Consider the following 19,144-nt stretch of genomic DNA (forward strand, 5'->3'; position numbering starts at 1 on the left):
AAAATTATTTATTACCATCTGTACAAATATATACATTATGCAATGTGATACAATATTTATCATTTTTAAATATCCTGAGGGGAGCCAGCAACCAATGTTGCTCTCACAGCTCTACGAAGTTATTTATGAACTGTTGTTAGATTAGGTCGTGAGGCGATCTCAGCTTCAAGCGCCTTACTGGGTTGTAGAGGTAGATAATGTTGGACACGGATCGGGCTAATGTGTTAGGATGTGAGGATAGTTTTTCATTGAATGTGGAAAATATGATGGCGATTAATTATTAATTTACAAAGGGTATTTTGAGGTCGTTAAATTAGAGGGAAAATGTGGGACATTTGTGTGGACGGATTCCGGGGCAAAACTGGGTGCCTGGTCGGTGGTGAGGGTGAAAGGAGGCGGATTTCTCAGAGTCTCCGCCGAGGAGCGCTCCTGTTACTTCTGTTATTGTTGGATCAATGAAGTGTTATAATATCCAGTTATAATGTGATTTACATATATTTAAGTTCCACCAGTTTTGTTTATTTTTCCCATTGACGGCGCCGGCGACATGGGAAAGGACCAGGAACTCCTCGAAGCGGCCCGAAACGGAAATCTTCCCGTTGTCGAAAAAATACTGGGACAAAGAGCAAAAAGGAGTGGCCCACTTGCCAGGTACTAAAGGAAAAGTTTGAATATTTTATCATATATTTTACTATTAAAGCTCTATTTTAATACAGCCGCATTCTTCCTTCTTTCTACTTCGAAAAATCACTTGTTTTTATTTCTTCCAGGCTTTTCATTTTGAGCAGTTTCCCCATGTCCTCAGGCGTTATCCTGTTTTAAGTTCTTCAAGCACTAAGGCATCCTGACCACTTTTACTCTCTATAACCGTCCCATACACCTTTCACCCTTGCCCATTACATGGATATTTCGAAAGGTGTGGATTTTATGTCAGACCTTGCCAGGTGGAGCAATATATTAAGGAAAGTTAAATTTTCTTTGTGTGATCTTTGTGCCTGTGAATTAACAGTCAAATGGAATTTTTATTTGAACAGCTTGGCCCTTTGCCCAGTTGGCAATTTAAACTTCATAGTTGTCAATGGGTAAACCCAACAAACAAAAAGTAAAACGAACATTTTGCCTCTCGTTTGTCAAAACATTTAAGTAAACGAAGGCCAAATTACTATTTAAAAAATTAATATCAATTATATTAAGAAAAACCATGCGTGAAAGTCCATTAAAAAAACCATATTACCAGTTATTTCCCTTTTCATACTTAATAGACAGATTGTGTTTGACATTTGACACAGGCAGTGCAACAAGTAGAGATGACATTTCTCATAGTGCCTTTGATTAAACAATGTTCCAGAGCAACAGTGGGCATGCACATTTTCCCCACCTCGAAAGATCATACAATTTTCTCATCAGTTATTTTACCTTGTTTTATCTCCTTTCTGATCATACATAATCATCAATTCACCTAAGCCAAACTTAACTTGGTTATCCTCTAGAATGATTCTGTTTTGAACATTAATTGTTGACAATTATATGAGAGCACTAGACTTTGAGGCAATCTGCTGCAACTCTGTCTGTGCTCACTGACATCATAAAACCAAATAACACCTTTCACCAAAAAAAAAAAAAAAAAAAAAACGGTGGGACCCTAGAAAAGGCCGGATTAAAATTAAACCAATAACAAAAGCGATGAAAAAAAAAAAAAAAAAAAACAAGAATGACTTTCTATTAGATTTCAGTATGCCTTTTCCTATGGGTAATTATAAAATTCTATGTTAAGCGTAAACATAGCTGGATCGATGGATGCACCTTCAACCTAATTTCACTTCAAAACCACTGTCATCAAGCCGCAGACAATACAGGTTATTTCAATGCTACATGTTAATACATTTTAACTTCAACAGAGAGAAATACATAAAAAAAAATCAATTTCCCATACATATGATAATTTATTAAGTTAATAAAGAGCTAGATAAATGTACAAAGCAGAGCCATTGCACACATTATCTACAAATCTTAAATTTGCTCTGTTTATCATTCATTCTAGTATGACAAAACTTATATTTTGTTTCATTTAAACTAGAAAAGAAGAAAAAAGAAAAAAAAACTAGAAAAGGTTTGTTGTATTGGCTGATCATGCTTTCATTTTTTGTGATGATGTACAGTTATCGACTCAGCCATTATGTTCCTTATCGGTCACAGTTGTATATTATAATAACGTAATAATTACAAACATGAATCAGAGAATTTATATGATTATAATATCATAATATAAAATTTAAACAAAATACTCAGGACAAAAAATTCATATTTTTCTCTTTGTTTATTGCATTTCTGGTTAAGCATACCAGAAATGCAATAAACAAAGAGAAAAATANCCCTCTTCCTCACTCTCCCTCCCTCCCTCGAGAGCGTTCCGCTTGAACATCACAAAATTCTATGCGAATCACTTCTTAGAAATCCCAGCAAATGTACATGTCCTGTTTGGCGGACCTTTTTTTTTGCCTTGCCATATAAAAGGCAGGTTGCCCAGACGTTCCCAGTTGCCTATGAGCTCAGTGTTTTCGAAATAGATCTATGTGTTAATTGAAAATAAGTGGGGTTTTTCAGATGAGTTTTATATAACATTTCTACACGACGCTTGGCTCGCTGACTTGATAATCCGTGAAGTTTATTCGCCTCTTGTAATGTAAGAAACTTCTAATTCATGTGCTAATTTCCTGGTGCTTGTTAGGGAATTAACAGTTTTAGGCTACAACTGGCATCAAACGTTGGCTTCCTGATTTAGACAAATTTGCTCTTATAGCATACCTTCCTGGAAAGTTTTAACGGGGCTTAATAATTGGAACTCAGGTGTCAGTTCTTTTAAAAATAAAGTCTATAAATCAATCTAATTTCATCACTGAGGTTTCGGATTTTAATCAAAACAGTCGAAAGGTGTTAGTTTCACATCCCTTGCTCGGTGTTTGTTTTTTAAAGATTTTACGTTTTGCAACTTTTTTGTACGGTGTTGGCGGCTCAATTACTCCTGCAATGTTCCTTGAACAGTGTTGATAAAAAATAAATGAATTCCAGGCCACACCAAGTTTTGAGTAAAGCAGGAACCGTGTTTGCACTGGCACAAGACTACGCGAATAACTGAATTTGTTTAAGGATAGGTACTAGGAAGTACTAGGTCGAAAAATATTTCACATGTACAAGCATAAAACATTTTAGATAATTTATGTTTACAAAAAAAATATTTTTCTTGTTCATGTATTTCAAGGTTATTATATATCAGTTGATTTGTTATTTTATCTTGACCTAGAAAATAATATGCAGGATAGTATGAAATGAGATTAGATAAATAAAAAGTTACGAAAACAAAGACACTGGCAGTAAGGTCAAAAAACTCTTTTTGTCGCAAAAACCATTCAGATTCGTTTTAAGCACACTTTAACATCATTAAATACAAATTTTCGAAGTAAAAAAAAATATATATTTGGGCAGGATTCATCGGGCTTCGGATTATTCTCTCGCCAAAGTCTAGCGCTCCTCTTAAAAATTCAAACTCCTAAGAAATTTATCCAAATTTTACGTTATTACAGTCGTAGGAAAGCTGGATTCTTCATCTTTCAGACTACGTTTACAACGTTTAGATTATACAGCATTATAAATGAGAAAAATAAAAATGAAATTAACAAAAACACTTCAAACGTTTTATTTTATATCTCCGATTCTAATTCATTTACGAAGGCCACATTTGTGCATTATGTGTAGTTTATAGGATTCTAAACTCCTGTGACGTTTCCAGTAGAACGTGGAAGTCGTTTCATGGCTATCACCATGAAAATATGAATACAAACCGCTTTGGTCTTTTTTTAAAAATCTGAAGCACTAGGATTACGAAAAAGTTAATACAAAATTTAGTTTTTTGTTTTGCCCCAGAAATTGGTATTCAAGGGTTTTTTAAGGTGCAAATCACGAAAATCAACTTTGTTTTTTATTTTAACATACTTTGGTATGTCACTCGGTCACTGCGTGAAAATTGTATCTGTCAGCTGGCTCTAGTTTGGGTTTCGTTTTGTTTTATCCAACTAACAAGAATATATCGGTTAATTTAATTAATTAATATACTAAAAATAAATTACAACATCCCTATTCATTTTTGAGCAGTTTTTATGAAGATACTATTTCATCTTTCTCATTTATTACGTATCCAACAACTTTTTAGATTTTCTCTAATATTGTATCAGGTGTTTTTCTGAGTATAAAAATAGGAATATTGATTTTGTTTCTTGCCAAAAAAAATATTTAACCTTCTTTTCTACGACGCGTCGATTGGTCACTTCGTCAAAATCATCATTGCCACAGCATGTGCTTCGTAGTTATTGAAAGAAAAAAAATTGATGTTTCATTATTTGGAGAATGGATAGGATATAAAAACGGCGTGCAAAACAACTCATTTCATGGTTAAAGGTGCAGGAAAAATCATACTTTTACTATCGTATAAAGTTGTGTTTTCCCTTGTTGGTGACCAAATCCACAAAATCGTTGTGCCAGAATACAGCCTCGCCAAAAATCACCCCCCCCCACAATTTCTTTTACATTCGAACGTTGCTTTGTTTTAGCAGTTGAAAATATTTCTTGTAAATAATTAACACTTCTTTTTGAATGTTCCTTCTTTTCGTGGCTTTGAGTGGACCGTAGTGGCTTTTTAATTGAGAATAGTATTAAAAAAATAGTATAAAGTAGATGACTCCTATTCCGTGTAACCAAACAGATTGGACTTCGCTATTCTGGATGACAGGAGTTATTTTGCTTTTCTTTTAGTTTTTTGTTAGTTGTTGGGTTTCTTTTCAAAATTGCGAATCCTTTCTTCCAGTTCAACCCCTTCACTCCAGATATCTCACCCCATGGTACTCGATATCCGTCTGGGTGGGGGTAAGGGTAATTCCTTTGCATTTTGTTCAACTTTTTTCAATAAATTAAGTACTATTGTTTATAATTGAAATTAAATAAGTAGCTAAGATATTATTGTGAAAGCTAAACTTAATGTTCACTATAGAAGATTTGTTGAGTCCTTTTAAGAATATTGTTCCAGAATTCTTAAAAATGCAGTAATTTGTGGTGTAAAATATGTTTAACTTAGTAACTTAACTACTTAATAACGTTATGACGTTTACATTAGATAATTACTTGTTTATTTTAGCCATTGTTGTCATGTTCAACAACTCCCCCATTCCTTTTACTAAATCATGTCTATAACATAGTAAATACAAAATATGAACGTGCAGACGAAGCCGGGACGGCTCACACTCCAGACGTTACTATCGTTAACCGACATGGTAACACTAAACGAGCAATAAAGAATATGGTAAAGAAAAGGTGGCAGCGTAAGTAGACTGGGCCGTCCGAGAAACCCGTGCCAATTGTCAAGAAAACGATTGGTAGGCTCCAGAGAATCTAAACGGCATCCTAACCCGAGTCAGGATTTGGCCATACGCAGTTGACATAAGTTCCCACTCGGGTCGCAATGTCTTATATTAACATGAGGTTCTTTAGCGTGCGCACCTAAACCGGTAAATCCGCAGACTAATCGACATACATGCTAACTTCTCCCGCTTGCCCCTTCCGAGGGGTGGGTTAACATTGTGCACTTAATCAGTGCCGCACGTAAAGGGATGCCCAAAAAGTGGTCGAAATGCACCGGCCAAATCTCCCACGCACACCCCAGATAGAGACGACAACTCTGCCTCCCTGGATCTCACCACTCAGCCACTGCGAGTCCTTACTCATGCAGCTGGGCTTGAACTTGGAACGAAAATACGCAGATGGTTATGTAGTATATATAAAAATGTATATTTAGACAGAATCTGGTACCCCAACCAACTTACGCTTTAGAGAGTTCGTCACGTTCTCAAAGCAACACCATTATTTTGTGCCTGGAAACCTCCCTTGTAACCAAGGGTTGGGAAGGTTGTGCTGGAGTCTCCTAGGAGCAGCTGCACAGTCCCAGGATTTGAATTTAGAAAAGGGTAAAAAATTTTCGAGATGCGCTTGCCTTCACACGCATCCCATCTGCTCGCTCGATGTTATTACATTTAAGAATCGGCCAGATTAATCTACCCTTGTTCTACGGCATCTCATTAAGTTCCTCCAAAAGGCAACCTCTTCGCCAAGCTGCGGGCACGTCAGTCCCCAATGACTCACAAGCCCACCTTTTCAGGATCCGCCCGCTCTGCTCCAGAGACCAACAACCAAAATTCGGTTCAATCTCCGCCCTCTAGGTCTCTTGCCGTTTCTTCGAACAAGAATCCTACCAAGGGCACCTCGTAGTTGCTAAGAACGACACTAGGCACACCCCCCTTCTGCGCCTCATGCAGTAACACAGTCCTCCAAGAGGTGCCCAAATTGTGCCGTTTCCTCCCGGTTGTACCTAGGGCTTCCCGAGCTCCCCCTTTCGGGTCATACTCGCTCCACCCAAGAAGCCAACCGTCCCTATCGCGTATTCCGAGTTAACTCTGAGAGAATGACCCCTCTTCTGCAGCATCTCCAGGCGAGATACTCTAAGAAGCAACCATCCCTCAGAGCTGGGGGGGGGGGGAACGGCCGTCACAGAATTCACAAGCTCACCTTTTCAGGATTCACCTGATCCACTCAGATACGACCGCCCGGATCGTATTTACTACTTCTACTTTCATCGAAACGAGCAGGCTGCGGTCCTTCCTCTTGGAGTATCTCGCCTGGAGATGCTGCAGCCACCGTCTGGCCTTCTTTCTTTCTACTGTTCCTAAGCCGTCGCCGGCTCTTCACAGTATCTTTCTTTGGCTTATTTATTTTATTTGTGTAGCTTTTTGGTTATGTTACTTGGTTTTGCATTCGTGGAGGAGTGTATTGTGTTGTTATATGCTATGATAGCACATTTCATTTTATCTCTGATTGAATCTTTCATAAATTCTTGTCTATTGTTTAGTATTCTTAAATGTTCCAGGAATGTTGAGTGTAAACGTTCAACTGGTCCATTTGATTCCGGGTGTTGGGAACTTGTAAAATGAATTTGGATTTTGTGAAGTCCTAGCAGTTCTTTTACTAAAGAATTGTTAAATTCTGTTCCGTTATCCATGACAATTTGTTTCGGTACATTATGATGAGAGAAAAACTTTATTAACTTATTTACAATTTCTATAGCCTGATTAGATTTTAGTCTATAAGCCTGTGCGAATTTTGAAAATGTATCTATCAATGTTAAGAATTTTGTTTTTTCAAAAGTTACTGAATCTATATGAATTATTTCGAACGTTTAGTAGGGTTAGATGTTATGTTGAATTTGAGTTTTAGTAGTCTTATATCGAATTTCGTCACTTTACAAATCTCACATCTGTTGATGAAATTTTGAATTGATTTTCTCATGTTTGACCAATAATAACAACGTTTGATTCTTTCCGTAGTTTCTTCGATTCCTCTATGGATTGTTTTTCCAGTGTGGTAGTTTTGAATGATTTCTAGTTGTTCTTCCTCCTCAAATATATCTATTAATTTTGTCGTGTGTTTGAAAAACTTGAGTTCTGAGTGTTTAAAGTGTTTTACCATTACGGAGCTCAATTGTTCATAGATGTCGTCTTCGAAGAAAAGAGAGTATTTTGTTGTCGGGACTATATATGTTTTTACGAAATCTGTAATGTCTGATTCGAAGTGTGTTTTTGAAATTTGGATTATGAGCCTTTTTTTGTTTTCGTTTAACTTTATTATTTTCGGTTTGGTGAGACTACGTTCTAGGAATGAGATAATTATTTGGTTTTTTCCGATATTAACCGGTCCTTCGATAATGGGGATGGTATTTCCTTCCGCATTGGAGAGAACTGTCTCATGTCAATTTCATTGTCGTTTTCTAGTTCGCCTAAATTTACGATAACTGATTGGTTTTCCTGTATTTCATTAGGGTTTTGGAAAACTTCTTCCGCGATGACTGGATTTGCTAGAAAGAATTGCATAAGGAAGTCATCGACTTCATTGTTTCCTGTGTCAGCATAGTTCACATTTAGTTCGACACGTGATAGCCTATCAGCGACTTTATTATCAGTGCCCTTATCTCGAGATCAAATTATTCTAGCTTCATGTGATCTGTGCTGATTTTAGTTAGGTCTATTTTATTTGATTTGACTTGATGATTTTTTGTGTACGAATTTTCTAATGGGATAACTCCGTTAAAATTCGAGTTTTCCGATTGGATAGGAGGTTCTAGTTTAAATTCCGAACTTACATCACTAAAATTTGTAACTACGCAAAACGCTTCATGATCCTCTAGTTTTACTAGGCATTATTTTTCTCGCAATTATTATAGCTTATATGGGGAACGATCACTTCACCGGATTTTACATTTTTTATGGGTATTTTTATAATTTGTTCTGTCCTCGCGCCTATATTATATATTGCAGTTTCTTTACTGGTTTTTTGATATGAGATTTTCAACGTAGTGAATCAGCGTGACGAACTGATTATTTTCAACATCGATACGAGCGTTCAGATATGTAAGAGGTCTAAGCCTAATAAGAGATCGATTTTTTCGTGGAATTTAAATATTCTAAATGTTCAATGTAATCCGCTAATTTGGAATAGATCGTTGGAATAGATCGGAACATGGAATAAATGTACTAAATTTTTCGGTCGATTTTCCGTGTGCCGAAGTAATTGTAAACGGATCTAATTTTATTGATTTTAAAGTTTTTGTGTGCTATTTCAGGATTGATAAAGTTGTTGTACTACCTGTGTCGATTAAAATTTTGAGGGGTAGGTTTCTGAATTCTATATATGGGAGGCTTCCTTGGGTGCATTGTGTCATCAAGTGATATTCGGGTAGAGGCTTGTGTTTTCTAAAAAATGATCCATAGGGTTCCAAGCTCGACCGATTTTGGTGTTGTGAATTTACTGTGGCGGTTGTTTGGAAATTTAAGGGATGAATTTCTTCTACAGTGTAATTCGGACGGTGTTGACCGAATTTGGAATTTTTCTGTGTGTAAAAATTATTGGGTTCTCTGAATGATTGTCTTCTTTGTATCGACATGGGTGTCGGTTTGATGTCGTCCGTTCGCGGCTTGAATTCGCGGGGCGAACATAGTGTTTTGTGAACGTTGTGTTTTAGATGTTGTGTTTTGAGGGAAATTGATTGGGGAATCTTGCTGGGTGTCTACTCTGTGGTTGAAAGCGAGATTTCCTTGACGGATAATTGGCGATTGGTTCCTGAAATGTTTTCAAGAACTGAAAATCATTCGTGAGGATATTTAGTGCTTCTGTGAAATTACTTGGGTTCCTAGTCCGCATAAGTGAGCCTAGGGGTTCTTTTAGACCTCTTAGTAAGACACGGGAGTGCGACGCCTCTCGCATAATCAATTAAAGTGTTGGATTGAAGGGGATTGTGATTTTTAAAATATGCTATTCGTAACTTTAAGAATGTTCTGTACCAGTTGATAGAACTCATATGGTTTTTCATTTTGTTGTGTGAGTCTAGAGATTTCAATCTGGAGAGTGAATGCGTCCCTTTTGCCGGGGTATCCCTCTAACAATGCAGTTTTTAAATCTGCCCAGTTTGACACGTTACTATTTTCAATCACTTGAGCTGCAGGACCTTTTATCTTATTTCTTAAACATGAAAGCAGGTATACATTTTGGAAGTTATTGGGGTGGTTAGTATCTACAAATGTGTTAAGTAAGTTTTGCGATATGTCTATGAATCGTGTTAGAACGGTTGGGCTCCATTGAATTCCGAGACCATGTCCAGAAATTCTCTTTTAAATTCTGGGAGAGCCATTTTGGATATTTGTTAACAATTAATAAAAATTTTCGTTTTGTAAGAATATGTTAATAATATTACAAATTTAAATGAGATTATTTTAAATATTGTCTTACATAAAAACGAGAGCTCCTACAGCCATATTCGCCGGTTCAGGGGGTCTAAAAGTTCGATGTCGTTGTCCGGGAGGAAAGTTCATATGCGCTGAACTCTTCACCGATTGTTGTTTGTCCGATTGCCGATGAACCGATGAAACGGCAAGTTACTCGATATTCATTCAATAACTTTCGACAATGTCCAGTCCGACTGCGCCAGTTAAATAATTTCTTTTGTCGAATGCGTTTCTAAAAACCTTTATTCCAGAAATTACAAATAAGTACTGATATATATTCAGTTCTTTTAATTTACGAATCGAAATCAAATCTCTCCGATGTGCTTTCGGGAAATCTAACTTAAGACTAACTCGTTTGTTAAATGAAAATCCTTATAAAATTTCTAGAATGGGAGAGAGTGCTGATGACAATTCTAGGAGCAACACCTGCATCCTAGCATTGTCATCACATTTATTTAACAAAATAGTTATACTCGTATATAACTTAAATATATTTTTTTTCTTCAGAAATTTACTTTTACACAATAATTTCAAAACGCTGGAAAACAAGTTTAACATTGCGAGTAGTAAAGTTTTAAATAGATTCAAATCTCATCTTCGTGACCAATGTTTCAAGATAGTCAGGGTCTGGAGCGCAGTGAGTGTTTCATCCGGTCGGAACACAAACGTCCTCCTCTTTGAAAGATAAAAAGACAATGATTTAAAGTTGCATTATGAACACTACAAATAAATACATATATAAAAACACGTTCCGTCTGTAAAAAAATTCAATGGAATGGATTATTCCTTTTAATTATTAAAGTTGACAAGGTAGATGAGTTTGCTTTCAGATACCTGGTGAAAATCAGTCATTCTATTTCATGATTATACAAGTGAGATGAACAACTGATTTCAATTTAGCAATGAAAAATGATCGAATATTCCTTTACACATCCTAGTCTACATGACTTTTATATATTGTAGTACTCTTTCTTGAGCCTGATAAATAATGGTTATAATTGATCCTTGAATGGGTGAGAATGTAGCCGGGTTGGCAAATGTCCGTTAGTTCGGCTTCTTTTGCTACGGAAATGATGTTCTACATAAATAGAACAGCCTAAATTTGCTGACATTTCAGTATTCAGTAAAGAACCACCTGTGCAATAATTGTCTACATCTATTCTACCAGCCATGATTTACTTAATACTGTATTTAATATATGTATTAGATATTGTCATTTTTTCCTTTATTGTCCGCGTTAGAGGAGAAAGACTGTGTGCGGCCCAAGTGTTCGACAGAGCATACGGCAATTCTTTAATACTTACTTCTTTACCTACTACATATTACCTAATCCTAAAATCCTACCTAACTGGTCGCTGCTTCAATATCAGGTGGGGCAATGAGTTCTCGAAAATAAAATCGATCTATTCCGACATACACAATAAGAAGGGAGCATGCTTGTCATTTCCTGACCTGCCACCACCCAATTCTAACCTTACCTCGTCAATCGAAATGGAAAAAAAAACAATATTGTGTACGAATCCAGATCCCATACTAGCCACCGCCAACGATCTACCTCGAGCCTATCTCTTTTACATTTAAAAAACCTACTGGCCCTAGACAATACGCCAGAAACAAGGAATTACCGTCATCAGCACAATTAAAATACTGGAGGAGGATCCCCACTCTAGACTGGGAGGGAAGCCACCATCCGTGGTCAACTAAGAATCTGCTTGGATCACAATCAGATATGACTGTAGTAAAAAACCAAACTAATTATAAAAAAAAGAAAAAATCGACTTATTTAGACAACAGAGAGAAGAGGAGAAGAATTGTAGGGTACCAGGAAACCGTTCTATACTCAACCCATCCAAACATTTTAAGCGAAAGTCCTCAATTCTCCAAGCCCTTTACTAAATCTGTAACTTTTTTTTTATATTTATTGGCCTTATGATCTTTGCATATCAGCCATGACGAATTCCTATATATGTTGTTCAAATTGGGGGTTATCGGGAAAATAGGGCCAGAGGCGACGGTGGGAATCGAACCCACGACCGCGGCGTGAGAGTCTCTCATGCTAACCACTCGGCTACCGCGGTCCCCAAAAATCTGTAACCTCACCATCCACAATGACCTCAACCTTCCCTTTGTTTTAAGACTTGATTTGAAGTTTCATTCTCACTTTTCATCTCACCCTAACCCTTCCATACAAGCCTAGTATCTCACCCCGGGACATACTCGCCTCTTACTCCCCTCAGCAGCGAGTGTTAAAAGGTTTAAACCTAGGCTGGTTTCACAAGATGTGCCTTCTGGTAGTGTTTAGCGTAGTGTCAGTGGTGCCATGTGGTAAAAATCATAGCATAAATGTGTAAGGTATATGAATGTATGTACAGCATACCAAAATGCATGAGTCAGTTTTTCGAAACTCCCTTAGTTATTTCTTAGAGAATTGTTCAGTGATTAAATAAGTCAACTTGTTTTGTTATTTACTTTATTACGATTTGCTTGTTGTCATTAAACAGGTGTTAAATTGGACATATCTGGGCGATGAGATCACCGAGGATGTAGAGAACATTCACTCGTCGATTAGATAAATAATCTCCCATTAGATATTTTTAGTTGGGGTCAGAAAACAAAACAAAGACATTGTTTAATTAATTGTAATGTTTATTATGACGAGATTCATTAAAATTGACTTTGGCTTTTCTTTTTATCGGAACAATTTCAACCTTTTATCCCATTCGTGCTAGAACATTATTTCAAACAGGAATGTCTTTCTACTTCTATTACATTGTAAAGAAAGCCAACAGTTTTAGTAAGTTTCTAGTGATTGATGAAAATCATTGGCTACATCAGGCACTTATTCTAAGTAGCACTAAGTGCCTACGCCTGTCGAATTAGGGTGGTGCTAATTATACTTCATTTGTGGTTACTATGAGAAACGTATCATCATAAATCTTCTAATCAATTGAAACCAACATAAAAAGTGCGTATAACCGATTTATAGCTCATTATTTTTATATAAGGCAAAGATCGGTATAATTCGATTGTGGGGCTTATGCTTATTTAAGAAAATGTTATATCACGGTAGAAAGCATTGAGAGAAATTATAATTCAATAAGTATAACAAATGTATTGTGAGGCAGCATTCCTTAGTTATACTACACGACATATATTCCTACGTTTTGACCTTTTACAGTTTGAAAATTGATCTTTCATTTGTACCTTGTAGGCACTCCACTCCATATATTGATGTACATCCTATCAACTTCTTCATGCATTAAATCAATGTTGACAAAATCAATTGTTGTTAGCCCAAGTTTGTTAATTGATCAATATTACTAGGCAGAAAAATTTGAACTAAACTAAAAATTGATAAAAATTTCGATTTTAAGTGGCAGGAGAATCCACAAATAATGATTGAAAGCCTTAAGGCACTCGGTAACTGTTTTCTTTTTGAGAATCAACAGTTGGTCAGATATTAAAAAATGAAAAGAGTTGCCATGCCAGCTCAAATCAATAAAACCACTAAGGAATTGAGTATATTTTCTCAGGTCTCATGTAGCTTATTAGAGCCATGTCGCGATAGGAGATAGCTTTGATAAAAGGAAGTATGGATTGCGGGACCAACGAAGAATAACAAAAGGGGTTATCGTTTTCGATGCCGTATAATTGAACCCTTGGCTATTTTGTACCGTTTCTCTAATGAACTGTGATTAAATAAAAAGCTGTTAATATTGTATAACTAATTTAAAGTAGAACCAACATCGTCCAGTCGTTCTTTCTGCACGTCTGCGACGCGACCCAACCTATTGTTTGATGAGACGGTACTTCTTCATTTAGCCTTCTTCAGATGTGGGCTTTTGTGTTTATTCTGTATATTTTACTAGAAACCATTATTTCAATTTGTTATTTAATTCAATCTCTCTCCCTCTCTCTCATCCCTTTATATGTCTCTCTCTCTCTCTCTCTCTCTCTCTCATCCCTTTATATGTCTCTCTCTCTCTCTCTCTCATCCCTTTATATATGTCTCACTCTNACACTCTCTCTCCCTCACCTCTCTCCCTCACCCCTCTCCCTCACCCCTCTCCCTTGTTCGATTCTCGGCGACAAATGAAATGGCCACGGAGAGCTTTAGTGAAGATATACTAAAGAAAAGATGGTGGGGTTGAGATGGGAAGTTTGTGTCCGAGTGGATTGAAATCACGATAGTTCAAGTGGTAGAACAGCGGCGGAGTATTTAGCCGAAGATCGTGGTTCGAATCCCGCTCGTGTCGCTGACTTTTTTATCTCAATCAATATCTTATGTAAAGATTAATTAATTGAAAAAAGTTATTTGGTCAATCGGACCACGAACTCTAATGGATTATTTTAACTTTTAGTTCTATATTAATTCAATGGATACGCCTGGGTTATCCATGCAAGCTAGCATAAAGGAAATATAATATTCTCAAACATTCTTTTTTTCACAGAACATTTGTTTTTACAATGAAAAATATTTCATTGTCGATGATTCACATATAGAATAATTCGTTTTTATGTTACAGTTTGCGAAGAGGACCAGGTGCCAATGTGCAAGACGGTAGCGGTTACTCGGCACTGCATCACGCTGCACTCAACGGCCACCAGTAAGTGTATTATAATATTTTTTTGACGAATCATCTTTGGTCCAACTATTTTCGTCCTAGAGCTCAGAAGTCAACAACCCTAGCATTTGGAACAAGCTCAAAGTGCACCAAACTCATCTTGGCAATCCGCAGTTGAACTGTTTAAATTTACGGTTTATATGGTATTTTGAATGTACCTCGTGAAATCACTCATTCCCTTAAACATCCAACCTTGTCGCAATAATTATGTATTTAAAACTTCTCATTGGAACGCTACATGTGAAAAATTGATTATAATCGCTCAATTCAAGGGCGATCTAGTCAGTATTCCTACACGCAGAATTTTTATTTATTTCTTTAAGTATACATACGGATCAAAGATACTTTTACAAAGAACATAAATCACGATGTTATAAACAATTTAAATTGTAGATAATAAACAAAATTTATAAAATAACAAGAACAAAGCATTAATAATAATAACCATTAAACTAAATTTATATATTTTAAATAATAATATATAATATTTTATTTATATGATAGAATATTTATATTTTTTATAATACAAGTATATTTATTCCAAAACAGTCTAAAAATTATTGCCTTTAATTTATGTTTAAATGTATAAAAATTTAGATGAAAAAAATCAATACCTTATTTTACATATTTCCTTCTCCCATTATTCTATTTATTGGCGAATAAAATATATAATTTGTTTTACAAAAGGGTACACTAAACATAAATAGATGAATGGTATCATGAATTGGGACATTGAAAGTGATACATGAAATGACTTCAGTACAATTTAGTCGCCCATTGATTATATCGTAAAGAAGTAATAGATCAAAAAATGCCTCCTGTCAGCGAGTGCTGGAAGATTATAAAGAGAATAAGATGAAAAGAGAGGAAATCGAAAATGAAGGATTGCAATACATTTATTTTGAACTTTATTTAAAAATTCAGAATGTGAAGAAAAGTGTGGATTTCATACAACAGTACAAAATTCAAGGATAGGAGGAATGAGGGTTTTGTACTATGTCAGTGATGAATCGGGATTATGAAAGTTACGAGTGTTTCTTATAGCAAATTTCAGAAGCTTTTTTAACATTTTATTAACACTGATAATTTGGGGATTCACGATCTTTGTGTTTACCCTGTTAACTCTGTTAGGCCCTGTTAAATCGAGAAACATGACGTAGACTTGTAAGAATCGGCTAGTTAACATTGCTCGATCTAACTAGCCAGAGCCAAACTTAGGTGTTAAATCGAAAATGTAGTCACATTGCTATCCGTTAGGGCGTAGGTAACCAACATGGAAGCCATGAATTTAACAGCTGCTTTTTGTTTACACGTATTTTTATTCTTAAATACGCATTAATTAAATCAGACCAATATATTTCTTTGGTAATTTCTGACCTGTCCCTGTACTCTCATTATACATCCCCTAATCCTATAAAGATGTAGGCTGTTAGACATTAGGATACAAGTTACGTCGGCACGAATTGAAGTGTGTCATTTATTGGTACTTTTCAAGTGCATATATAGTCATTTGAATGAAAGATTTGATTATTTTCTTTTCTTATTATAAAAAAAAGCCTTCAAGGACTGTTATAGCTTTATTTTTGGTTCTTCCAATCGCCACGCGCAGCATTGTGGAAAAATTAACTTTTAACATGCTAAGAAAAGAAGGGGGCATTCACGATTCTATTGGACCGGGTCAACTTGAAAGCCATTAGATAAGGAGGATAGAATATACTTTTGATAGCAAAGTAGGTTTACTGGCAATAGAACGTCCAGAAATGAAGTCATGCTGTTCTGGAATAATCTCAAAACGTCAATTTGTAACGCGTTTCCCGTTTTTGCCCCGTTTTACTACCCTGCGGATGTTGTTCGTTAATGTCTGTTGTCACCATTTTTCGCATTAAGGGCCATTTCCCAATTCAGACAGAATACAAAGTTCGCTTTCGTGACGTTTTTTAAACTATGTCACAATTTGGAATGGAATTCTGTAGTTTCCTGAAACATCAAGATTGATACATTCTATATGAGGTTTCATTAACGTTCCAAACCATCATTATTTTTTATTTTATTGTCACGTCGGTGACTTGAGAATGGCACGCTCTGATGCCAAATGTCACATTCAACCCCGATATTACTGAAGCTTAAAATTAAGCAGAGTACGCGCGGCGGCTTCTCACAAAGGATCTCCTCTAGATCCCACTAACTAGAACGGCTGAAGTGACCTGATCGAATTGAATTATTTCGTACACACCGTGACTGTGTGACTTTCCGTCTGCTGATTCCCGCTCCAACACCTTTCCAGGCCTGCAGTTTTCTCGAGAAGTCAAATTTCTGATACTTAAGATTTGCGCCACATTCGAGAAACTGCTTTCATAACGCAAACCGTTGGAGGAGTACTTAAATAGGATAATTGTTGGTTATGAATGAAAAAGCAGAAATTACAGTGTTAAAACATACAATTTATTTGAGGCCCAATAATTACAAGTATAAAATGCCCTGAAGGGGTGAACTACTATTAAGGAATGACTATCAAATGGAATTTAAATAGGACTGAAGGTCCCTTAACTGATTTACGTTACGTAAACAGGTACCAGTACTCGAAGCGGCAAGTTAAGACTTGTGGAAGAACGCAATCAAACTAATGGTAACTGTTGAATTAAAATAAAAAGATTTCTCTTTAGTAATAAAAAAAAAAATAATAAAATGAAAGCTATAGATTTTTAATAGAGCTGGAAGTAATTGTATCCTATTAAGAGAGGAGGAGTATTTCGGTTCGCTTTCCGAAGAAAACCAAGTATTTAAAAGGCGAGTTAATGCTACGAACGGTGCAGGAGAATTTGAGTTCGGTTCTAACCAACTGTGTCATTATAAATGAACAGAATACATACATTTAGGCTCCAGGTTTTTTTGAAATTGTAGTCAAGTCTGTAAAATTCAAATGTGTAGAAATATATGCAAAAATAAATAAATAAAAACTCGCCCTTCTGGGCCCCGTGACGGTTCTGGATTTGAATCCCCACACCAGCCTATGGAATTTTAATTGATAATAATGTAAAAATTTATTGTAAAATGATTTGATCCCTCGTCCGCGGGTACTTCGACGATAATGTCCGGCATAAGCCCCTTTATATAGAAATATTCTCCGCTTCACGTCATTGAACTATGAATATGTAACCTAACTCTAAACTTAACCCTTTTAAAACTAACTCTTAACTCCTCTGTACCCACCTGGTAATGAAATAATTATATTTTGTCTTCTTTGATGCTCTTTTCTTTTTTGATTTTTAAGTTTGTTTGCATGCTTCCTTTTATTTTACCCTTTTATATTATCTTGAACATAATTATTATTGCCATACATATTTAAACTCTTTATATTTGCCCTCGTGAAATATATTATTTAGAAAAAATATAAATATAGGAGAAGTATTAATTTTTTGGCTAACAGTTAGTTTTTTAAATTCTGTATGTCCAGAAAGGAAAACATTTATTAACAGTATAATACTAACCCTACCAACCAATTATAACATCAACGTAACCTAACCAAACCTAATTCTAACCCAAGACATGCGCACTCTCTAGTAACACGAAACTGAGACTCGAAAATCTGTATGTGTATCTAGCCTACTTTTGGGCCGAATCCTGCATGCATAGAAATGATTTCCCTAAAAGCTTTCTTACGTAAATCTAGTTACAAACCAACGAAATAGGCGGGCTGCTGAAATACGCAGTTGTCAGACTATTTGGGGTCTGGTTCCCTGCACGCATAGGTCTGGAAAGCAACAAAAAGGCGGACGATGCGGCTAATAATAGGTACATCCCAACTTTAGAAACTGGTCATCGCGTTCCCAACCTTTGTCGCCAAAAATGCAATAGAAACATAATTAAAAGGAGATATCAACGTGAGTGTACAGGATCGGTTTTAGAATCTCTCACTATGCATAGCTCGGTCGATATATAGTCTTAGGGAAATCTTAACAAAAGACGAAGGGATCATATTTACCTGACGAGCGGGGTTGACACATAGACTCTTACTTTTGAGCTAAAGCCCGAGTATGGTCGGCTTGTGAAGAAAGGTTGCACGATGTATGCCACGTAATTGAAGGGACTTACATTGGCTTTGTATAAGGAGTTAGTAGGAAACCCGCCAGATCTGTCTACCTTGTGACATTTGTTGCGGAACATGTGTTTCGCGACAAGAAATGGCGTGCTCCGGGACATCTTTTCCTCTCACGCTACTGTCGCGATACAAAAGTTCCCCATCGAAAACGGAACTGATACAATGTTACGCAACATGTCTAATCTTTACATGCTCCGGAATTTGGCTCAGTTTATTGTCCCGTCATGGGCCTCCTAATCATGGTGTTGTTTTTTAAAATCTTTTGTCCAACCGTGCCCAGAAGGATTTAGTATTCACCAGAGCTCATTCTTACTAAATTCTGAAACCCACGGAATCTAATAATTTTAATTTTTTCGAGGAGATTAAAAGCAACTTGAATTCCACTGGAAAATAAATTTCTTCTCCAGTACCGTTTAGTTTTACGCCTTTTATCATTTAATAGCATTAAATTATGCCTATCTTTTTGGCATCCAACATTCGTTTCCCACTGGGGATGCAATGTCTTTTAACATTGAGGTTCTTTTGCGTGAGCACCTAGCCGTTAG

The 19,144-nt window shown here is 36.2% G+C and overlaps 1 protein-coding gene across 5 annotated transcripts in view; it reads left to right on the top strand.

The window, feature by feature from the left end:
* The first annotated feature begins 387 nt into the window (after nt 1-387).
* LOC106668900 (ankyrin repeat and sterile alpha motif domain-containing protein 1B-like) overlaps nt 388-19,144 on the top strand; it is a 136,159-nt gene continuing 117,402 nt past the window's right edge. For all 5 annotated transcript variants that reach the window (XM_014398057.2, XM_024227242.1, XM_024227241.1 and 2 more), the window contains exons 1-2: nt 388-651; nt 14,402-14,482. In XM_014398057.2, coding sequence (XP_014253543.1) covers nt 548-651; nt 14,402-14,482 — 185 coding nt within the window. In that variant the 5' untranslated portion in view covers nt 388-547. The remainder of the gene's footprint in view (nt 652-14,401; nt 14,483-19,144) is intronic.

The sequence above is a fragment of the Cimex lectularius genome, unplaced genomic scaffold (genome assembly GCF_000648675.2).
Source record: "Cimex lectularius strain Harlan isolate CLEC.00 unplaced genomic scaffold, Clec_2.1 scaffold224, whole genome shotgun sequence".
Classification (NCBI taxonomy): Eukaryota; Metazoa; Arthropoda; class Insecta; order Hemiptera; family Cimicidae; genus Cimex; species Cimex lectularius.